Raw genomic sequence first — 21,338 nt, forward strand, 5'->3', positions numbered from 1 at the left:
AGTTAAGTTTTCCTGGCTTGGGTCATTGAAATCGTCCGTAAAGTGGCCCTTGTAGTCCACCAAGTATACACATTTGTAATGTGGGTTACGTAACGATATTTTTGATTTGCACAAAATAGTCGGTACTTACAATTTTTATTGTTAGTATTTACAATTTTACATACAATTATTTATTCTAAGTACAATCACACAAAATGCAATTACAATAAATATGGCACATGTAATGATATCAACTACAATCTGTCTTTGCATAAGTTTTGTTACGTAGGGTTGTAATCAAAACTTGTGCATGCCTGGACTCTATGACATATATTTAGTAAAGAGTATCGAAATATCTGGATACATGTATAAAATAATAGCAACCATTCAGATCAAATTTATTTGAAGATATTTTGGAATCTCTGTCGTACATAATCGAAGTGTGATAACAATAAGCGTAAAAATATATACATGAGAAACTTAACAAAGTAGTTTGATTTAAAAAGAAGCATTGAAATGAGCGCGAATATCGTTCGATAAACTCAATCTTCACGGTTGTACATCACTAACACACAAAATTTACAAACAACGGGTGAATCCCCCACAAAGCATCGGTCCATCATCAGGAGATCAAGGAACTTAAGTCGACTAGATTAGAAGCCATATTTTATTATCATATTGGCTCGTTGTTCGCTTAAATAAATTTCATAATGATAAAACTTTATTACGTATGTTTTTGTGATGAAATCAACGCAATAATTTCATTTTGCCAGTGTTTGATTAATACATCTGATCGATTCGAGTGCAGTGTCTAGTTCACTGGTTTCATTATTACGTTTGGTACTGTAACATTGGTGCTGCTAAATTCGGATGATGCGTTGTGTTCATCCTTAGGGCGGATAAGCTTTTATTGTACCATTCATCCTCGGCGCTCATACCTGAAAGAAAAGAGAAAAAATGATAGAAATTCATCGTGTTAGGAGGAAATGTGAGCTACTCGACTAAGGAAAGCTTTAAAAAGTTCAGGCTGCAGGAAATAACGTCGTTTCCGTTCAGATGCACTAAGATTACGGACGGCGGCTTCAAGATGTTTCATTTCCGACACGGGATGAAATTTTGGTCAGAAAGTAAAAAGCTAATGCAACGCGAATTTGTGTCACAGAACCAAGTCTAACTAGCATCTTAAAGGGTTGTTCTTTGGCGAAATTGACAAAAGATCAGAGAGGGTACTTACTCATGGCATCTTGTCGCATTCCTGCCACTGTGGTCATGTTTGTACCGTGTGACATGGAAAAGGACTGGGCCATTCCGGGATAACTACTCGTCGTCATCTGAAAATTGCAAAAATACATGAAAATCTTTCAATAAGGGCAGTACAATTGTAGCTATTTCAAATAATTATTATTGTAAATGTTGTTCCTGTTGTCTTATTAGCGTAGAATCGCAGCATTTTTTTGCATATCTATGTGTGAAAAATTAATGAGTGCATTATATTATTAAGATCTTTGTGTTTTTTGGATAAAATTGTGAACTATCACTATGAAAATTCTTAATAAAGTTCTTGGCTGTAATATTACACACTAAATATTTTGTTTGTTACACTTGTTCGTATTCTATGGTCACCTTTCTATAAAAACATTCATCGAGAGAATTGAGGCTGTACAGTATAATTTTTTTAACTTTATAAAATGGAAACTTCCGTCCACAATTATAAACAAATACGCGCACAGTTTAAGCTATTTGGGTTTAGCAAAGTTAGAAACTAGAAAAATTTACCTTTTAATTTGTTTTATTTTTTATGTTCTCAACAATTTTATTGATGCTCCAGATTTTCTTAGATTACTAAAGTTTTTAGTTTCTCGTTATTCTGTACGTAAAATATTTTTCTTTGACAATGACATCTATTTTTTTCTTGTACTCTTCTGTTAACAATGTTTTTTATTTATGTAATCTTTATTGTAATAGTATAGATTTTTTTATAACTTGTTTTTGTGTTTTATTCAAAAGCGCTCTCGTAAAAAATGTACTAAAGTTTTAATTCTTGTAAATGTAAAATAAAGGTTTGGTATGGTTAATAAAGGTTATTATTATTATTATTATTATTATTTATTACTATTATTGTTTTTATAAGGTTGATTGAAATAATTAGCATGAACAAAACAGAAATACATAAATGAATGAAAAACAATTGTCTCTTATATAAAATAACGCCAGTACAGAAAAATAATTCTTTGTCAAAAATAATCTATAATAATAATTTTTTTTAATTTTATTGTATTTTTATACTTGATTTCCTTATCTTCCAGAAATATAAAGCAGTGAACGTACTATCAGAAACAGTAAACAAAATAGTTGGTTTTCAATAAAAAAAAGAATTTTTCGAAAAAACAATAACGTCATACATTTTTAAATAAAGTTATAGTGTAGGAATTTTTAAAAATAAAACGGATCTATTCAAAGACATATTTGATAAATAAACCATACCTAACAAAAATATGAATTTTATGCGTGAGAGAGATCATTTATAGGAAAACATTACAATTTGTGTCAATTCATCAAACGAAAATTTGCCAAATTCTTAAGGTGTCTCTTCGTGAGATACGTTTTATTTAATGCTTCATAATTTTAAGTATCGTATCTAAAGCACTTTTTCTGATTATAAATGAAACTTCTATTAAAACGTTTAATGACTAATTTTGATTATTCGAAAAAACCGTTGCACCTTATTTGGTATACTTTTTCTTTAATTTTCGTTAAATGTTTAAATTTAAAAAAAGTTTTGTTTTATCCGCTTCCAATGAAATAATTTTCAACATTTATTGTGTTTTTCTTTGATTTATTCATTAACAAGAGGCAAGTTTTTGTTGTAACCAAAACAGAAGTTAACAAATAGTGTTATTAACTAAACAGTTTGCGTTTATAGCATGGTTTTTGCTCTATTGCAGATGAAAACTCTTTTATTTGTGGCATTTGAATTGTATGCTTCGTTTTAAAAATGTTCGCTCTAATAAAACATCTAATAAGTGTGCAGTAAAATCATTAATTTATTAGAATTTTACTGTAAAAAATGCTAACAGTCACAAGAATTCATGTTCAGGTTTAGCGAAAGTAATTTGCGTCATCGGAATAAATGTAGAACGCATCAGAAATATTCCCAATTCAATTAGACATACTTACTGAAAAAGCATATTTTTGTTTGTTGTTATTAAAAATAGTTTTTCTAAAAATGGGACCCGAGCTAAACTAGGCTTTCAAAGGAAATAAGCTTTGACAATCGCGAAAAGCCCGAGGTGTATCTTCGCCGCCTCCACCGTCGGTCTTTTGTGAATCGGCCCATAACACGAATGGTTTTGCGTGCAGACAGCGGCATTTCTCCGGTCTTAATCCGGCCGAGCCGTATCTAATTTGCAGGGGAAATTTATTTGCATATTATTTGATGAGAGTGGGCCGTCGCTTGTGAGCGCCGCCGCCGTCGGTCTACGACTACCGTCGCTCGGAGGAAATGCGGTCTTTACTAAACTAATCATCTAACCTGTTTGACCTCACTTAATTAATTTACCTGCATCGGCTAATCACACACTGGCACCGTTTCCACCGCCAAGGTCGGAGACGGCACCGAATTAATATCATTTTTTTTTCGAAACGATTTCTCCGAAAATAGTTCGCCGGAAAATTGAGGGGCGAGATATGCTAACCTGGGGGTATCTGTTGATGGCCGTGGGATGTGGGTAGGGCTGATAGCCTCGCGCCGCCCCCGGGTAGATGTTACGCATCATGGCGCCGTTGCAGCCGGGGAGGACACTGGGGGCCAGAGCTTTCTGCAACTGCTTTTCCTGCTTTCGGTACTTGGCTCTTCGGTTCTGAAACCACACCTGGAACAAAGTTTCACATACATTTTCAATCACAGAAAATTTTTTTTTAAAGCCGTAGATACGAACTTTTTCATTCACCTAAAATTATTTATACAATCAAAATTATTTCAAAAACTAAGCACTATCGACCAATACAAATTTGATCAAAATCATCAAGATTAAAAGCTATGATCAAAAATGCAATAAAATTTAGGGAATTGCATTTACAAAAACATAAGTTTGTATAGTAGCTTATTTTAGAAACATTTGGTATATAGTGAGGCATGAGTTATAGAATTTACAATTTCATATTAAATGTCAATTTATTGGGACACTCTGTATAAAAGCTGGCTGATTCTTGCGTTAAACATCGTTTTTTATTGTGTTGCTGCAGTTATTTAGATTGGATTTTAATTGAGTACAGCGCGGTTCAAATGAAATGCGACCCTAGTGCGTATATAGGGTTGCATAAATTCAAATTGTGTAAATGTGGGCAATGGTAAATTGCGTCGTTTCTGGGCAAATAGTTGGGCAAAGGCGTCGCCGTGCCACAGCTACTTAGGGCAACACCGCGTGCAAACAAAAGAAGGCGATAAGGTCGCAAAATATGCATTAGGCTGTCTTAAAGAGAGCCGTGTTTGGGGGAATGAGCGGCGAGGGGTCGGTTCATCCGCCGCCAGGGGGCGGGCTAACTTCATTACGGATCCATTTGATGGGATCGAGGGAGGCCGGGACGTGCCTCGCGTCTTCCGCGGTACAGTCTGGGGTCTGGTCTCTCCAACACACGCTTTTGTTTTAACCATTCAAGGCATGGCGACTATGTTTTTCAACGTTTCGCCAATGGAATCGCGTATTATGGAAGGGGTGGATGGTTGATAAGCGAGGAAAAACAAAAAGGAAACTTGAGGATTGAGATATGTGGATTGGTGCAACTGTTGGGAAAGTTTCAGGAGGTGCTCATGTTCAATACACTTCACTTGCAATGTATCTGTCTTGTTACACGGGTGGTGTTAATGTTCTTGGATAAAACTTTGTTAAAAGTTGACACAATGGGAAGTTGGGTGCGAAACATTACCATATTGCACTACTGGAATATTTATGAAAAACTTTTGATGGAAAATTTATAACAAAAACGCTTGTGGTTGACCGCTGACAAACTCAAAATAGTACTTCATACTTTATTTTACAGTAGAAGCTCGTTAGGACAGCCTTTACAGCCGGTCAGAAAGAAATTTATTAGACTAAACTAGAGTTCCTATTAGTTCTAGCAAAGTTTTTCTTGTGTTTTTCAAAAATTTTCGAGAGTTTTGCCGATTTTTGGTACCTGAAACATTTATCGAGCACTTTTAAATATCCATCTTTTTTAAGAAGGATTATTGTTTATCAACTAATAATTTTTGAATCAAAGCAAAAGTAGGTAAAATAAAATAAAAATTCATAACCAAAAAACTGTTGGGAATTTGGAAATTTTCTCGACGTCAGTCGATTCATCAGATCATTTTACATAGGTTTAGACCAAAAGTGTTCTATATTTTCGAATAGTTTTGTCGTAATTAAGAAAATAAAAAAGAGAAAAAATTATCAACCTTCTTCAGCATCGTATAAAAATGGCAAGTTTTAAAAGTGTCTCAAAACAAATTTTTAAAACTTATCCTATCTTATAGATTTTGATGTGCTCTTTACGATGGAATCAAGTGTTTTCTTCTAGCTTTTTTAGTTTCGCCGAAATCGTCGTTTAAAAGTTGAAAAAAGAGGAAAATGTAAAAAAAAATATTTTTTTTATTTTGTTTTAGCAAACTTTTATGGACCTTTCAATGCCTCTACAACATTTCAACCCTCTCAAATTGTTAAAAAAGTCAATAGCTTTGGATGTTTGGTGTATTTTGTTTGATCAACAAATGTTTTTTATATCTAATACTTCTATAAATTGATTTAATAATTTTTTTAATTTAAAAACGATATCACTCAGTTTAAAATGGTTTAGAATTTTAGATTAAAAAATCGTAGAAATTTGTAAATAGCTTTAAAGTCTTTGGGAATATCTAGAAAGTTAGTTTATATTCTCACCTGAGACCACTTTGTGGTTGAAACGCGTAATGTTTTTAAATAAAGGTTTGGTGTCTCGGTTTTTTTTTAAACTTTGTTTTATTTATTTTCTACGCCAAGAAAATCCAACAAGAAGTATCTAGAAAGTAAGATAAAAAAACAAACAGCGTCTTCCAAGAGATGTTATTCAACGTAGAAATGGTAAAGTAACTTTTAACAATTAGGTAGATATAGCAAAAAAGCATATAAATGGCCTAGGTTGGGATAAAACTATTACAATAACCGCAGAAAGTCACACATATTTTGTATATTCTTATGGAGCTATTACTAGAATCTATTTTTTTCAAATACATCTGGGTAAAATATTCCAGCAGGAATCATTCCATTACTATATTTTGGCCGGAAAACTAATATTTTTTATTTCCGATATTTTTTAACAATTCTTGTCTTATTCTTCCGTCATCTTCAAAACCAAAAAGTCTTTAAAAAATAACTAACTCTATTCAATTATTTTTGTGCTGTAACAAAAATCTTGGATTTAATATTTGTTTGGTTTTAGAAATATGGGTAGCATATTTTCCAAACAATCAGTTAATTAAAAGGTGTAAGAATTTCTTGATTATGTTTTGTTTGGGTTTCATTTAAAAGAACTGCCAAAAAACCACTTCGGCTGAAATCACTAAGACCTCTCTTGGTGGAAACAACTTCAGGACCTTTTCTCAAGGACTGTATCCTTGGACCTCTTTAAAGGATACAGTAGACGGGACTTTTTCCCTTAATTTCTCTCTCGGAGGACCTCTTTTCAAGGGCTAGGGTTTACTAGGTCCAAGTTTAAAGTTGTTGTAAAAGTTACTTGTTTTATCTGTTGTTTCTATTGTAATGGTTACTAAATAAAAATTTCTTTTTTCAATCATCTGTGTTTAATTGAAATCGAATCTCCCCACTCCCACTGTATAAAAGCTAGTCGAGAAGGCACTCTTATGTAGTGTAAACCAGGATAACAGCGGCAAATAAGTTCTTTTCCAGTTTTAAATAATAAATAAATAAATAAAATAAAAGCATTACAGTACGGATATTAAAACAGTGGTTTAAAATTAAAAACAATTGTAAATCTGAAATCTTAGATCTCAAGAATCTCTGCGAATTTCCGTCGAAAAGAGAGAGCAGAAAAAAGTAGCTGTCTTTAGTCGACTACTGTCTAATTTTTTAAAATCAAAAATACGTAGAAGTTTTTTATAGTTACATAAATCTGTTGAAGCTAATTTCAAATTGCGATTTTTTGCAAGTAAATTAGACATATTTTCACTTCATTTGCGTCACCTCTGACCAGTTTTTTTGGATTTTGGAAAAATTTGTGAAATTAAAAGCTCGGGGAAATAACATGTTTGTTATTCAAATTTGGATAACTTGCTTTTTTACTTTTTCCTATTTTGGTTTTGGCTTTTCTCTGCTGAAGCTAGACGAAGAAAATTCTTTGCTGAATAAAAGCTGTTGTCTTTAAGTATTGTGCAGGAAATCGATGTTCGAGTAAAAACATGAGTGTTTTCGTGTAACGAGTGTCTCGTTTCTCGTCACCATTCGCTAATTATAAACGCGCTAACATAATTACGTCGCCATGTCTGTTAGACATCAGTAAGGCAAATACAGGAAGCGGAATTTCCCGCAGAAAAATGAAATCAATAGCAAGTCCGGCCGTCCTCTCGAGTAATTCTTGTGAAAGCAAGTTTACATGTAAACGAGTTTAAATATCCACTAGGATCGTCAAAACGATTTTAATTCGACAGAGCCTAATGACAATTTCAGTGATTAAATTACTAAAATATTAATGAACACTCAGTGAAAGGCGGTTTTCATTTCGAAAAGCTTCGTTGGGGAAAATAAACGAGTCTAAATTAAAATTCATGCATCGCGCCGAGTTGCGACAGTTTCCGTGCATTTGAAACAACATCGTTGTTTTGCAAACCGATTTTAAAAAATTAGATGCGAGTTGCTGCTTTTTCATGGGGCGGCTAATGCATGAGTCACGCCACTCCACTGGGGGGCACTCCACAGTGACAGTTGTGTCTCGAGGGCCCCCTAGCTTAACGAATACCTAATTCAATCAAAGATCCAGCCGAGTGAGCTTCTCTGTCGGGATGCAGTCTGTCATCTCGCCATGTCTTTGATTTCAAGGAGAGGGTCCACCCGAAACACCTAATTCAATTTGGGGTATCGACAATCCAAATGCATAATTTCGCAATTAGATGCTCAAGTGATTCACTGACCTGTATCCGCGCTTCGTTTAATTTCGTACTCCTAGCTAGCTCCTCTCTGCAGTAGATGTCCGGGTAGTGGCTCTTGGCGAACGCCGCTTCCAGCTCCGCCAGCTGCTCTTGGGTGAACGTGGTGCGGTGCCTTCTTCGAGCGGGGGTGGGACAGGAGGCGGTGGTCGGGGTGTGGCCGGTGTGCTGGGGGCCGCCGGGCGACACCGTCCCCAGGCTGTTGCTGCCCGTCGTCGTTGGCTCCGGTTTCAGCTTTTTAAAAGCACCGTCTGCAACAACAACAGCACTAGTTATTAATTAAGTTAGTTGTTATACTGCGACATTTTATTTTTTTGGCCCAAATACCTGTTGCTAAAACGAAAATAGGTAATTTACAGAGTGGCCCACAACAAAGTTCTTTTTCAAAAAAGTGCTAATTTTTTGCATTAAGACACAATTTTTGTTTTTTCTCATATACGTTCGGAAGCTTCCAAAACAGAGATTTGGATAGAAATTAGTGGTATTACACTTCAAAATTTTGTGAAAAGACAAGTTTGTTAAAAAAAATTTTTTTGTTGACTAACTGAGGTAGTTTGACAACAACTTACAGTGTTTCTTAATATGAGCACCCATTTCTTGTACTTTGTCCAAATACTTCACAGTAAACATTTTTTAAGTCCGACTGTGCATAATGAAAATCTTGTAACAGCCATAATGAACCTCATTATGTACTTGCACGTACAATAAAATAGCAAAATTGTCTGCTGCAAAGAGTAACTACCAGTCAAATTTTAGCGTGGCTGAAGTAAAACTTCAAAAATCATACTTATTTTTTTGTAAAATAAAATTAAGCTTTACTGCTAAAATCTTTTTGTAAAGTAGTCTAACAAAAAAATTTTTATGTACTTAATGACAAAATAGCTAATTACTAATTAGTTACCTTTATTATATCTTGGCATTTATAAAAAATTAAAAATTGAGACTTATTGCATCTATAATTAAAGAAAAATGAAGTTTACGTGAATTTTAGATTCTGATTCAAAGTTTAATTTGAAATTGAAAATAATACGTAAAACCAGAAAAGAGAGAATTAAAGAAAAGAAAAAAAAACAAATTCAAAACTTGAAAGAAAATAGATAAGAGAAGATAAGAGGACAGAGATAAGAGAAATAACAGGAAAAAAGGATCAAGAACAAGAAATCAAAGTTAGGGAGTTATTTTTGAAAGAGTGTTGAGAGTGAAAATATTGCAGAAAATATAAAATAGAAGATCAAAAAAATAGATTTTATAAAAAAACTCTGCAGAACGAACAGAAACAGATAAAATAATAGAAAAGAAAGAGAATAATTAGCGTAGTGACGAAAGAATAAAAGACAGAGGAAATTATAATTAAAATATTGCGAATAAAGAACAGAAAAGAGATAATTGTTAGAATAGAAATTCGTAATATTCACAATTTTTTTGTTTTTTTTGCAAAAAAAAAGATTTTTAATTTTTTAGGAAAAGAGACGACTATGTTGGTTTTTAATAATAATAATTGGGATTTGAGCTTTAACTAATAATTTATTGGGAATTTAATATATTTATTCACAATCACATTGTTATTAGAGTTTCATTCGCACTTATGAAGCATATAAAGTAATCTATTATCCACTATTGGAATAAAGTAATCTGAGCAATAGCTACTAATAATTGTAACTACCAGACAAAGCCTGCCAAGTTCACATTTTACTAATACGAATATTTTTTGATTATTTCCATTTTGTTATATGGTGATTGTAGATAAAACGTTGTATTGCATTCGTCTTTTATTCACTTAAGAAAATTAAACACATAAAATGCTTTCTAAAACATTTAAACAATAAATAACTATTATTATTAGAAAACAAATGTCGATAACTTTTCAGGAATATTTTTTATATTTTTTACGAGTATATACGATATTCTAAAATATTTATTTTTTACGTTTTTGGTTAAAATATATCATAAAAACTTTATAAACATTATAATTTTGAATTTATTTTTAATATTATTATCAACATCACTTAAATTGATGACACAAAAATTAATAAATAAAGGACAGAACGCATTCGTATACCTTATCCACATAATACAAAATAAGCTCAGTTTCACGTTCAGTAAGTTCCACAACTTTTCAAATACAGACGGTAAGAGTATTCACTGGATTACTTTTTTAATTGTCAATACAGTTTTTAATGTAAAGCACTACATCTGAATGAGAACTTCTAGGATTGGTCGCTTTAAACCTCTGTTACTTTCAAAATGGCTAGTAATTTTTTTTTGCAATTTAGGCATTTTATTTTCTGGTACCATTAACATATTTCTGCTGGGGAGAAGTTGTAGACCATTTTGTATAATAATCGAAAAAAAAACTCTTTTCCAATTTATTGTTTTTTGTGACAAAACATTTATTCATTTTTTAACTCTGAACTGTGCTCTATTTTAAACTTCGTTCTTATGTTAAATTAAGTAAACCACAAGTCAAGAGCTTTTTCTTTTTGTAGTACATACCACGTACTATCGTATTCATAAAAAAGTAGTAGAGCTAAATTTTGTTGGGCAATGAAACTATTAGTTGTTTCAAAACTACGAAAACACCAATTAGCGAATTATTTTTTTAATAAGATTGATAAAACTGTAAAATAGTTTTTAATGATTAAATCTTTTATTGAAAGTATAAATTACAATACCTATTATTTTTTGAACTGACTACTGATTTTTTATGAATTCCACCGTACACGACATAATAATCAAACTTTATTTATATTGGTGTAAACTATTGATGTTAGGGGGTATAAAAAGATGCTTAATCTCTACGATAGATTGTAAAAGATTAGGGCAAATTTCGAAAAGGAGACCTCTTCAAAATTATGTTTTTTTTTTACTTTTGACGACTTTGGCATAATTACGTGTCATTTTTGACTCAACTTGAAAAATTCCAGTAAAACTAAATTTTTAATGTAATTATGAAACCCACTGAAGCGAACGTGGTGTCCAAAAAACCCGAACATTTTCCTAGTCGATTAATGTCAGTAATCGGCGATGAAGACACTTGTGTTGGCTTCATTTTAAGCGGAATCGCCGAAACAAATAAAGAGCGTGAAACCAATGTTCTGGTAGTGGACGACGACACTGATCCTGCCACAGTCGAGGAATGTTTCAAACGCTTTATTAAACGACAAGACATTGCCATAATTTTAATAAACCAGCACGTCGCTGACATGATCCGAAGCACTGTGGATGCCCACTGTAAGCCCGTTCCTGCAGTTTTGGAAATACCGTCAAAGAAAAGTCCGTACAACCCCGAAAAGGACTCGATTTTGAAGCGGGCAAGACGCTTGGTGTCTCCGGATGAGACGGGCTAATAAATATTCTTTCTCTGATTTGATTTCTCTTTGCTTTGAAACGACAAAGACACGATGTGGGCAATCACTGATTACAAAGCTAACATGTTTTGTTTCCATTTACTTAACTCTGCAGCTAAGTGCTAAATGGCTTTAGTGGGTACTTGCGGCAAGTTCGCATCGGTATCAAAGCGGATTCGCATTTCGACGACTGTGTGTAGAGATAATTATGTATGCATGCATGCATTTGAAGCTTCGATTAAACGCAGAAAGTCGTGATATGAAGTGGCAAAGTGGCCGTCGAATTATGTAAATATTTGAAAACGGCGGCGGGCCAGAGAAAGAGCCGGAGTGTATGGGTCTCGAGCGTTGAGTAACTACATTCAGTTGGGAGTAATAAGATTGTGTGAGATTCTTTGTGGCGCGCGCCGGTGTCAGTAATTGTAATTAGGTTGGTACTAACTGCATTAATAAACAGTAATGAATTCAATAAGGTTTAGTTGCCGCCGACGCCGTTTGCCGCCGTTTGTCGCCACAGACACCTGTGCCGTCTTCAACCTGATCGTCGCGTGACCACAAGACGGCCTCCGGGGCCCGGAGCCAGCAACATGCACTCCGGACCTCCTACTCACTGCTTACAAACACCCCAAATCATCGGCCAATAACACTAGTTTACAATTTTTTTCCTATTGCCAAAAGATAGTTTATGATCTCGTTTTCTGCTTACTGATAACTAAAATACCGGGTTCGTCAAGTTTACACTCAGGCAGTTTACACCTCTTAGAAGAGAGAAAAAAAAATGAAATAAATATATTCCACTGCACTGATATCCAGTCTCGCTAGGAAAAAAAATATTTTTTCTATTGATTCATTTGTCCAATAAAAAAGAAAAAAACATTTGACCAAAAAATCACATTAGCTGTTTTTTACATAAATGGATCGGAAATACGAAATAAAATTATTCTGCAAAAATTTGACTTGAAAAAAATCGTTAGAATTGGATTAGAAGCCATTTTGATATTATTTATCGGAAATTTTATTATAATTTATGAGGGACATGATTGAGTAGTAATAAATCTCCGCTACAAAAGGACCCACTACCTACCCTAATAACAGTAATGACTGCAGAAATTTTACAACTAGCGGCACGGTCTTATCGGGCGGTTTTAAAGCCAGGACCGGCATAAGCAGACTAAAGTGTTAAAAATGTTTTTATTAAAAAATTACATCAGAAGTTCAAATTGATGACTATTTTGGTCTAAGCACAAACGAATTCTTCGTTTACAATTCGCATGAACCCTTGCCGCAAGATTTAAAGATTAACATTCCATTTACAGTAAACAGATAAAATAAATGGTAATCCGGGCCTGAAAAATTCTTACCAGCTGCCTCAACCTTCAGACCCAACAATGATCGCGTGCCAATTTTACGACAAATGTAATAAATTTTTGAAAACCACCATCCTGATGGAGATTTTTTGTGGAAGTGATTTACAATTTTACCAAAATTCATGGAAAAAAAGCTGCCCCAATGTCAAAACAAAAATTAAAAATCAACGACACATTTTCTCAAAAATTTAATTAGGCACTTCGATGCTCTATCTTAAAATACACCTATGGACCAAAGATCGTTGACATTAGGCTATAGTTAACTAAGCGAAAGTGAAAAAACACACCATACAAGTAATCATTTATTTTAAAAATTGGTCAAATCGTTCTTCTATACAATAAAATCACATACGATTTTTTTTAGAATTTTAGGTAAATTACAAAGAGGTGAAAAGTGCCTGAGTGTAAAACTTGACGAACATATAAGTATGTCATATTTTAGTTTTTTTAATAAATACAGTCTGTTCTAACTAAACCCCATATTAGTAAAGATATTTATTTGAAAGCTGGTACTCAGCCATAATCTGTTGAGTTTTTTGATATGATTTTCTTAAATTTTGTTTTGTTTAAATTATGTGTAACACGATTGATTTTGTTTAAAGATTTTCTAATAAAGATTAAATGCGTGACTTTCGCGCTGCGATAATAATGTTAACAGAACGTCACTTTTTGGCCAATTCTCCCCGCGTTTTGGCCCAATATGTCAAATTGAGTGTAAACCGGGCCATTGTGAGGCTGACCGTGCATCTCTATTGTTGGTCTGCATATGCTCTTCGGCCTAAGAGGAGTAAATTGACACTTCATTAGGACACCCCGAGCGCCCATTATAGGCCCATATGTACACAGAAGTATTACAACGACCCCTGCGTCTGCTCATTCAATACAATGCAGATTATAGGGTAAGGAGGATTTTGGTCTATGACAGGTGCGATTGTGCTGCGAATAATCATTTGACTAGGTTGGTGTTGATTGTGAGTCTAACTAGACAATTTCTGTATCAATTAGTGTTGAAACTTTAGATTTAGGTTGAAAGGAATTTGCAATTTTGCAAAAGTACGCAAATTAAGAGAACTGTAAGTGACGGTTTAATTAATATCGGGGAAAAGTTGAAAACGAATTATGAAATTATTATTGTTAGAAATGAATTTCCGGCTCTTAGAGAATTTATGCAGACTAGAAAAATGCTCCAGTGAAGTTATTTGATGCGTGTACCTTATTACATCTATGAAATTAAAAACCTAGAGGCAATATTTATTCTAAAAAACTTTCGCTATTTAAAAGTAATAATTAATAAATTATAATAAATAATAAATGTATGTGAATTATGTGGATTCGATTTATTTGGTTAATCGAGTTTGTAATATACATTGTTTGTTATAATTTTGCTAATGTGTAACTATTGCAATTACAACTCATAGAAAATTATTTTTGAAATAATTAGATAAATAAATAATCACTAAATTACAAGAGACACAAAGAGAATTTAAAATAAAGTTTTGGACAAAGACATTGTTCAGAAAGTACTTTTCTTTATAAATTTCTCAAACCATTTTAAAGTTAAATAATACACCGGGTGATCAGTTTTATTATGAAATGTCTTAAAAACAGAATTACTGTGCAAACCTCTTGTGTTTTTATATTGATTTAGTCATCATTTTTTGCAATAAATGTAAATGTTTATTACGTTGCTCAACTGTTAGCAATGCAGTATAACCTCCACAAAACAGAAATACTATTATTTCAGGTTAAAACGTACTTATAGACAAATATTTTTTTTGTCTTTTTTTTAAATGTTAATTTACGACAATGCCTGTTGTTGAAAAGCTTGTCGATTATGTAATTTTTTCTGCATGAAACAAGGAACTTTTTTGCTTTCCAGGGCCTCAAATTTGTTATAGGAGTCTTGTTTTAACAAATATTTATTTAATAATAAAACTAAAAATACTACAGTAGATTTGTATAATAAAATAAAACTATCCTTGTAATTTGTAATTATTTTCATCTAAAATTTAGAGAATATAAATTTTTGTAGGGTCTACCAACGTTCTTAAATAAATCTACAAAAACCTTAGTTAAACTTTCAAAGACAATGAGCCAATTAGCGTGATTTTTGTTGGAATGTTTACGTTTATTTTAGGTACAGAAAGTTTGTTTTAACTTTTAAAAATATAAAATTGTTTTTTTTACTCGCACAGTTTTACACATTACGTTAAGATTGGCTTTAAGTAGTTTGAGACTAATTTTATTAAAAACAAGATTTTCTATTTTTAACTGTATTTTATTTTTAAACAATAAAAAGCAAATCGTTCTATATTAATAGTTGATACAGTTGATACATCTTAGTGTATACGGATTTTAAAATGCAATGTTTAGGATAGTTACAGAAATCCACCGAAAAAAGGATTTTTTAAATTCATGTATTGGAGAAAAATGGTGGAGGCGCCGGAATAGATTAAACTTTTTATATTTTTAAATGAACATTTTTTAGGTCCAGTTTTTGGAAGCTTATTTAATGGAAGAATAAATTTAAACCTTAATTAAAACATAGCAACGCCAATTAGATCAACTAACAGAAAGATAAAATTTAATGGAATTTTAGTCGTATCAGAAATCGAGCCATAATCGAATTTAATTAAACGCATTATTTTGACCTAAGCAAAATTATATAAAATATGTTTTATGCTAATAGCAAGAATTTTGTGCATATAAACTAAAGAAGCTATAAGTTTTGATAAACTTGTATAAATACTATAAATTAAAACACTAAAAATCTATTTCGGAAAAAACAATACAAAAATGGTGGATGCACCTAGATAGACTTATAAATTAAGTTGAAATCATTATTTAATCTAATATATGCCGTCGTAACCGTAGTGTGTTGGAAAAAATATTAAATTAAATTAACAAAATTTTAAGCTGGCAAAAATAAGAATTTTTGAACTGACTACTGGTTTTTTATGAATTCGACCGTACATGACATAATAATCAAACTTTATTTATATTGGTGTAAACTATCGATGTTAGGGGATCTAAAAAGGTACTTAATCTCTATGATAGATTGTAAAAGATTAGGGCATATTTCGAAAGGGAGACCTCTTCAAAATTATGTTTTTTTTTTACTTTTGACGACTTTGGCATAATTACGTGTCATTTTTGACTCAACTTGAAAAATTCCAGTAAAACTAAATTTTTAATGTAATTATGAAACCCACTGAACCAAACAATACAAAAATGGTGGATGCACCTAGATAGACTTATAAATTAAGTTGAAATCATTATTTAACCTAATATATGCCGTCGTAACCGTAGTGTGTTGGAAAAAATATTAAATTAAATTAACAAAATTTTAAGCTGGCAAAAATAAGAATTGGTTGAAAAAAATATTAATTTTGACAAATACGTAGATACATAATCGTAAATGCATTTAAAATTTGCAAAATTACACACATAATTAAAGTTTAAAAATTTTTGCCCGGCGCATCCACCGAAATTAAATTTTGTAATTTTGGTCAAATAAAAAATTCGTGGCATTTGCACATGTTTAGCGTTACAAAACATGTTTTTTCAAGATTGTGGATGAAACTGGCATTGATTAAGCTTGGCTTGGCCCAAATTGCAAATCAGATAAGATCGTCTAATTCCATTTGCGTGGAGGCTTTTTAGCGTCGCTTTGCTTATGAATAATAATTTAGTACCTGTATGATCCGTGATGGACCTCGGGGCCGCCGGCGGCGTGTGTGCCGGCGTGTGTGGGTGGTGCTCGTGCGAATGCGGTAAACCGCCGTAAATGGCGCTGAAGTCCTCCGCCGACGATCCACTTGTGTTGCATTTCCTCGGCGTCCCCTTGTCACCATTACTACTACTCGAACTCATCAAATGGCCGTGGTGCTCTTCGAGCAGTCCCCCGACACCCAACAAGTTTCCGACACCCACCAAGTTAGGTCGGAGCTCTTCCATCATCGATTTGGATTGTGGACACGCGTTAAAGTTAAGCTGTCTGCTAAAGATAGCAGGGAAGATGTTGAATTGTTGATGCGAGATGTCGTCGGAAGACGACGTTGGTGCTGAGGGGGCCGGCGAACTGCCTAATGCCCCCAGGCAGGAGGAAACGCCTTTGAAATCCAACTTGGTGGCTGTTCAGACTTGGGGGGATTTCGAGGTCATTGAGGGACCTACGACACGGGGAGTCTTAAACCGAACGCAAAAGTAACGAAACTAAACGAAAGCGAGGTGGGTTAAGGCTAACATTCTCGGTTTCGAAGCACTGTCACAACGCCCTGCTCCTCATCTGAAAAAGAAAAAAATCTATTATAGTTTTTTTATTTTATTTGTTACTCTAATCTTTAAATATTTTTTTATACAGTGTCATTTGTGTAAACCAAATACTTGAAGAGTGTAAATGTTTATCAAACTTTTTTAATAGAAATTTTTTGTAATTGCGGGAGTTTTCTTACTAATGCGTTTAAATTTTTTGTTCAGTAGAATTGAAGATTGAGCTCACTTAATTCGCGACCTCAATTTATTAACGATTTTCGATTTTTGGTTTTCCTTTTTCTTGTTCCAAATTTTTGTCTACAACTGTAAATATCAAATTATTAAAAAATCTATTAATACTTAAGCTTATATGGCGACGACATTATGTAAGCAATCTTATTTAAATAACTTTGGACAATTTGGTCCGTACTTAATATTTTATGAATATCTTATTTAAACAAGTCAAATTCTGACAAAGATTGAAAAAGTTTTTAGATTAAAACAAGTTTAGCCCACAAATATCTTTGTAATTTTGTCAGTTTTTTAAAACAGACTTGTATTGTTATTAACTGAAAGTGGAGTTTTAGTGAATTTATGTTTGAAAGTGCAAACTGAGGCGCTTATTGCACTTCTTATAATAATTATACCAAGCGGTTATTTAAATTTATAATTACAGGAGACTGTTTTTTTCCTTTGTGATATTCGAGTTAAATATTATCGTTTGAAACTTTACAACATAATTAGTTCTCGTGATCAACCAAAAGTTTTTTGAATTTTTGAAAATTATATACACCTGAGAGCAAATACTACGTAAGACTAAAATGCTCAATATTTACGACTAATTTGAAACAATGTAACAATTTGAGCAGTTATTTTGTTATGGAATTTTTTTGTAAGTGAATCTAGCAAGTTAACAAAAAGATATTTGATTTTATTTTATAAGAGCATTAAAAGGACTTAATACTTTAACGCTCTAAACATATAAAATCCAAAAGGTAGAATAATGTGTAAAGCACTGAAATTAATAAAGGTTTTAAAATAATTTTAATTTTTCTTCAAAAAAAAATTTTCAGCATTTTGAACATAAGGAATGTTTCTGTCATCAAGCTATCGAAATTTGTCTTACTGATTGGTCTGCGTTTATTTCTAAGTTAGAAGAATGATTGAAAAAAAAATTAAAAGCTTTTTTGGTTTTCTTCTTAAATTGACACATACTCGTATTAAAGTTTTTTGTAAAATTTGTTTTAAAACATTTTTTTATCTCTGCGTTTCTTAGCTGAAACCAAACAGCTTCTGATAATTTAAATTAGTTTCCATCTTCACATGGTGAAGTTACATTCAAATAAATGCTACGAATGTCCAAAAAGTTCAAAAATTTTCTTGGAAACACATCAAAAAAGAGATTTTTTATTAAATTAGCACAATCGTTACAGATGAAAAATTAAAAAACTATATTTATCTTGTAATGGTTACTATAAATAATTTGAACTTAGTAATACTTTGGCGAGCTAACATTACGCAGAACTTAAAATTTCAACATCTGTAATTTTTGAAAATAAAGTGGTTTGCAAGATTTTGTGCAATGTTTCAAATAAAAAGTGTGTTAAATGTTTAACATTACATTTAATTATTATTTAATCTTTGAAAAAAAATTACTGTTGTTGTTTGCAAGTGTAATTATATTTTTGCATATTTTTTTGTAATTTTGTGTTAATATTGCTTATGTTAGCTAAATAAAAAACAATTTATTCTTTTAAATAAAATATTAATTTTTATTATTATTTTCCCGGCGCATCCACCAAAATTTACATGTTCTTTATATATGTTTTAGAATCTAACGGTTTACGGTTTATTATAAAACATTGAAATTAGAAACTTAAATACTGGCTAAGTATTTGTAAAACCATAAAAGTTTATTTAAAATGATATATTTTATTTTCTAACTAATTCTGCTGCATTTGTTTGAACTAATAGCAAACATTAAAATAATGAGTAAAAAACAGCTAAAAGGAACAAACGTAATTTTAAATTGTTATTAATACGAAATAGAAAAATATTGTGACTTAATAGTTTTTGTCTCTAAATGAAGGAATAAATTAATGACATGTAAATGTTAAGGATATAATTTTTCAAATTTATCAACAAGTATAGCAAACGCGTTAATTTTTATTTTTTATTCGTGAGAAATCAATGAAATTATTCGGTGATGCGTATCAAAAACTGAAACCTCGTAAATCTAATTGTAACATTTTAGTAATTACCTACAATTCAATTTTTTCTGGTTTAACTGTATTTTCACAGTGAGTTAGTATCAATCAGTGGTGCCAATCGTTCATAAACTCTCGCTGAAACTAATTTAAAAATGATAATCTACTTAACCACATCACGCCAAATTGGCAAATATTTTTTGAATAGTGATAGTTTGTTTCAACGGCTGAAATTAAGTGCAATATTTTCAAATTTTGGAAAATGGGCTTGGGAATATCTGGGATAAATAATGAGCGAAATATTTTTGAAGTAGAAGATTTTTTAATTAAATAAATGTTACATACCTATCCGCAAACCAAAGCATCACTTTATCAACCAGCCCAGTGTCCCATATCCACTCAAACAAAACACTAGCTCTCACTCAATCACAAACAATTGACTACGCGTTGATATTGTTAATATCTGTGACTGATTTAATTAAATTTTGGAGCTGAGTTAACTGGGATCCAAATATGACTAGCTTATGCCTAAGCCAAACACCAAGTGAATATAACAACATTAAATTGTGATAGCCTTGTTCTGTTATCAGAGACTTGCTCTCTGAAACATCCCCGACGCACCCACTTTGCTCTGTCTCTCTCACACTTGTGGTCCCGTTAACGGGAAAGCTCCGAACGCGCGTCGACGCGAGCTTAATCTCGAAAGCTCCGTGGATACTTAGAACTGACGAATGGTAGCGGTCGCGTGCGAGATTTTCGGTTGTGATTGGTCCGGATGGGGTAGAGATGCCATGGCAACACCAATCAGAGTCAGGATGCAGCAAAATGGTGGAATATATGTCCCGAGGCAGTTGTTCGATTTTTATATTTTGACACAGAGCTTTCGTCGTTTTTCATATAGAAAAGTGTTGTGTTCTCTGCGAATGCCGAGGAGTCTAGTTTAGATCGGGGATGTACATGACGTTATGCTGCCGGCCCTGGATAATAAGCCTTATTTATAAAGGGATGATTCAATTTTATTGCGAATTTAGATGGTAAATAAATGTACGACTATTTCGTTGGGATCTATCTCGTTAATCGACATTCTTCATCTTACGGCGACTTATTCTCGTCACGATGTTTCTTCGCTGCTACATTTTACATGTTTTTTTAAACAAGGCTTGACGTTGTTTACGGAAATATGGACGGCGATTTTATACAAAAGTGTAAGGCGTAATTAATACAATTATCCAATTTGTTAACCTTTTAAAGTTTGAATGCACTGAAAGAACAACTTAGAGAGGATGCTTTGTTTGGCTCATGCACTTTGTTTTCAAGCTCTAATTAATTCCATTATTAATTGCCTTAATTGCAAACTTTTAAAAAGCCCAAAATGAAATTCAAAACGATACTGTACACACTCTAAAATCGAAGAAGATTTTGTTTTTTTAACAACTCTTCCCTGAGATGTCAGTACTTTTTAGCTTTTATATTTTTTACTACTCATGATTACGTTTCATACAAATATGAATTAAATTTTTGATGGCAATCTTAGCACTTTCAAAAACGAACAAAATTGTCAAAAATGCGATTAAAATTTTAACAAATGGCCTTTGAGAAGACTGTTTAAAGTATCACGATATATAGAAGCTCATTGAGAATAATAAAAACAATTGATTCCGGGTGACTCTTAGATTTCTAAAATAAAAATATCTACGTACTTTTGTAAATTCCAAGAGTTCTTTCAAAAAATGTTTTACTGAGTCAAAAAAAAAGTTGTACACTACTCATAATTTTATTTTTAGTGCAAAATTTGGGTCTAAATATTTAAGTTTGGTTCTTTGTCTTCAACATATTGCGATTTTTCTAACAAAAACTTTTATATTTTTTATGTTTTTTCACAGTCACAATTCTAGAAGGTAAAAAAAATTATCTGTTTTTGATGGTGAGGGCTAACTTTTTATAAAAGAATAATGATAAGAAGAGAAGAGAAAAGCTGAAGAAATTCTTTAAAAATAAGATGAAAAGT

General features: G+C 32.3%; 2 protein-coding genes across 2 annotated transcripts; one reads left to right on the plus strand and one right to left on the minus strand.

Annotated features, from left to right (window-relative positions):
• Nucleotides 1-116: 116 nt before the first annotated feature.
• LOC664429 (uncharacterized protein) lies at nt 117-19,887 on the minus strand. The gene is made up of 6 exons (XM_015979610.2): nt 19,676-19,887; nt 16,565-17,157; nt 8,141-8,406; nt 3,675-3,851; nt 1,214-1,310; nt 117-917 (listed from the first exon to the last, which is right to left on the minus strand). Exons 2-6 carry the CDS (start codon nt 16,827-16,829, stop codon nt 811-813), a joined length of 912 nt encoding a protein of 303 aa, XP_015835096.1. The 5' UTR covers nt 16,830-17,157; nt 19,676-19,887; the 3' UTR covers nt 117-810.
• Nucleotides 11,008-11,520, plus strand: LOC103312690 (V-type proton ATPase subunit F). The gene has a single exon (XM_008194023.3). The coding sequence runs from the start codon at nt 11,104-11,106 to the stop codon at nt 11,500-11,502; it is 399 nt and encodes a 132-aa protein (XP_008192245.1). The 5' UTR covers nt 11,008-11,103; the 3' UTR covers nt 11,503-11,520.
• Nucleotides 19,888-21,338: the final 1,451 nt, after the last annotated feature.

Source organism: Tribolium castaneum, chromosome 9 (assembly GCF_031307605.1).
Source record: "Tribolium castaneum strain GA2 chromosome 9, icTriCast1.1, whole genome shotgun sequence".
Lineage (NCBI taxonomy): Eukaryota > Metazoa > Arthropoda > Insecta > Coleoptera > Tenebrionidae > Tribolium > Tribolium castaneum.

Bases quoted from the DNA above. Each gene is read 5' to 3' on its own strand.
- LOC103312690 (XM_008194023.3), top strand. From the start codon at position 11,104: ATGAAACCCACTGAAGCGAACGTGGTGTCCAAAAAACCCGAACATTTT.
- LOC664429 (XM_015979610.2), bottom strand. From the start codon at position 16,829: ATGATGGAAGAGCTCCGACCTAACTTGGTGGGTGTCGGAAACTTGTTG. The intron at 8,407-16,564 runs GTACTAAATTAT...TTGTTGTTGCAG, and splicing joins GTCCATCACGGATCATACAG to ACGGTGCTTTTAAAAAGCTG. The intron at 918-1,213 runs GTAAGTACCCTC...CTTTTCTTTCAG, and splicing joins AATGCGACAAGATGCCATGA to GTATGAGCGCCGAGGATGAA.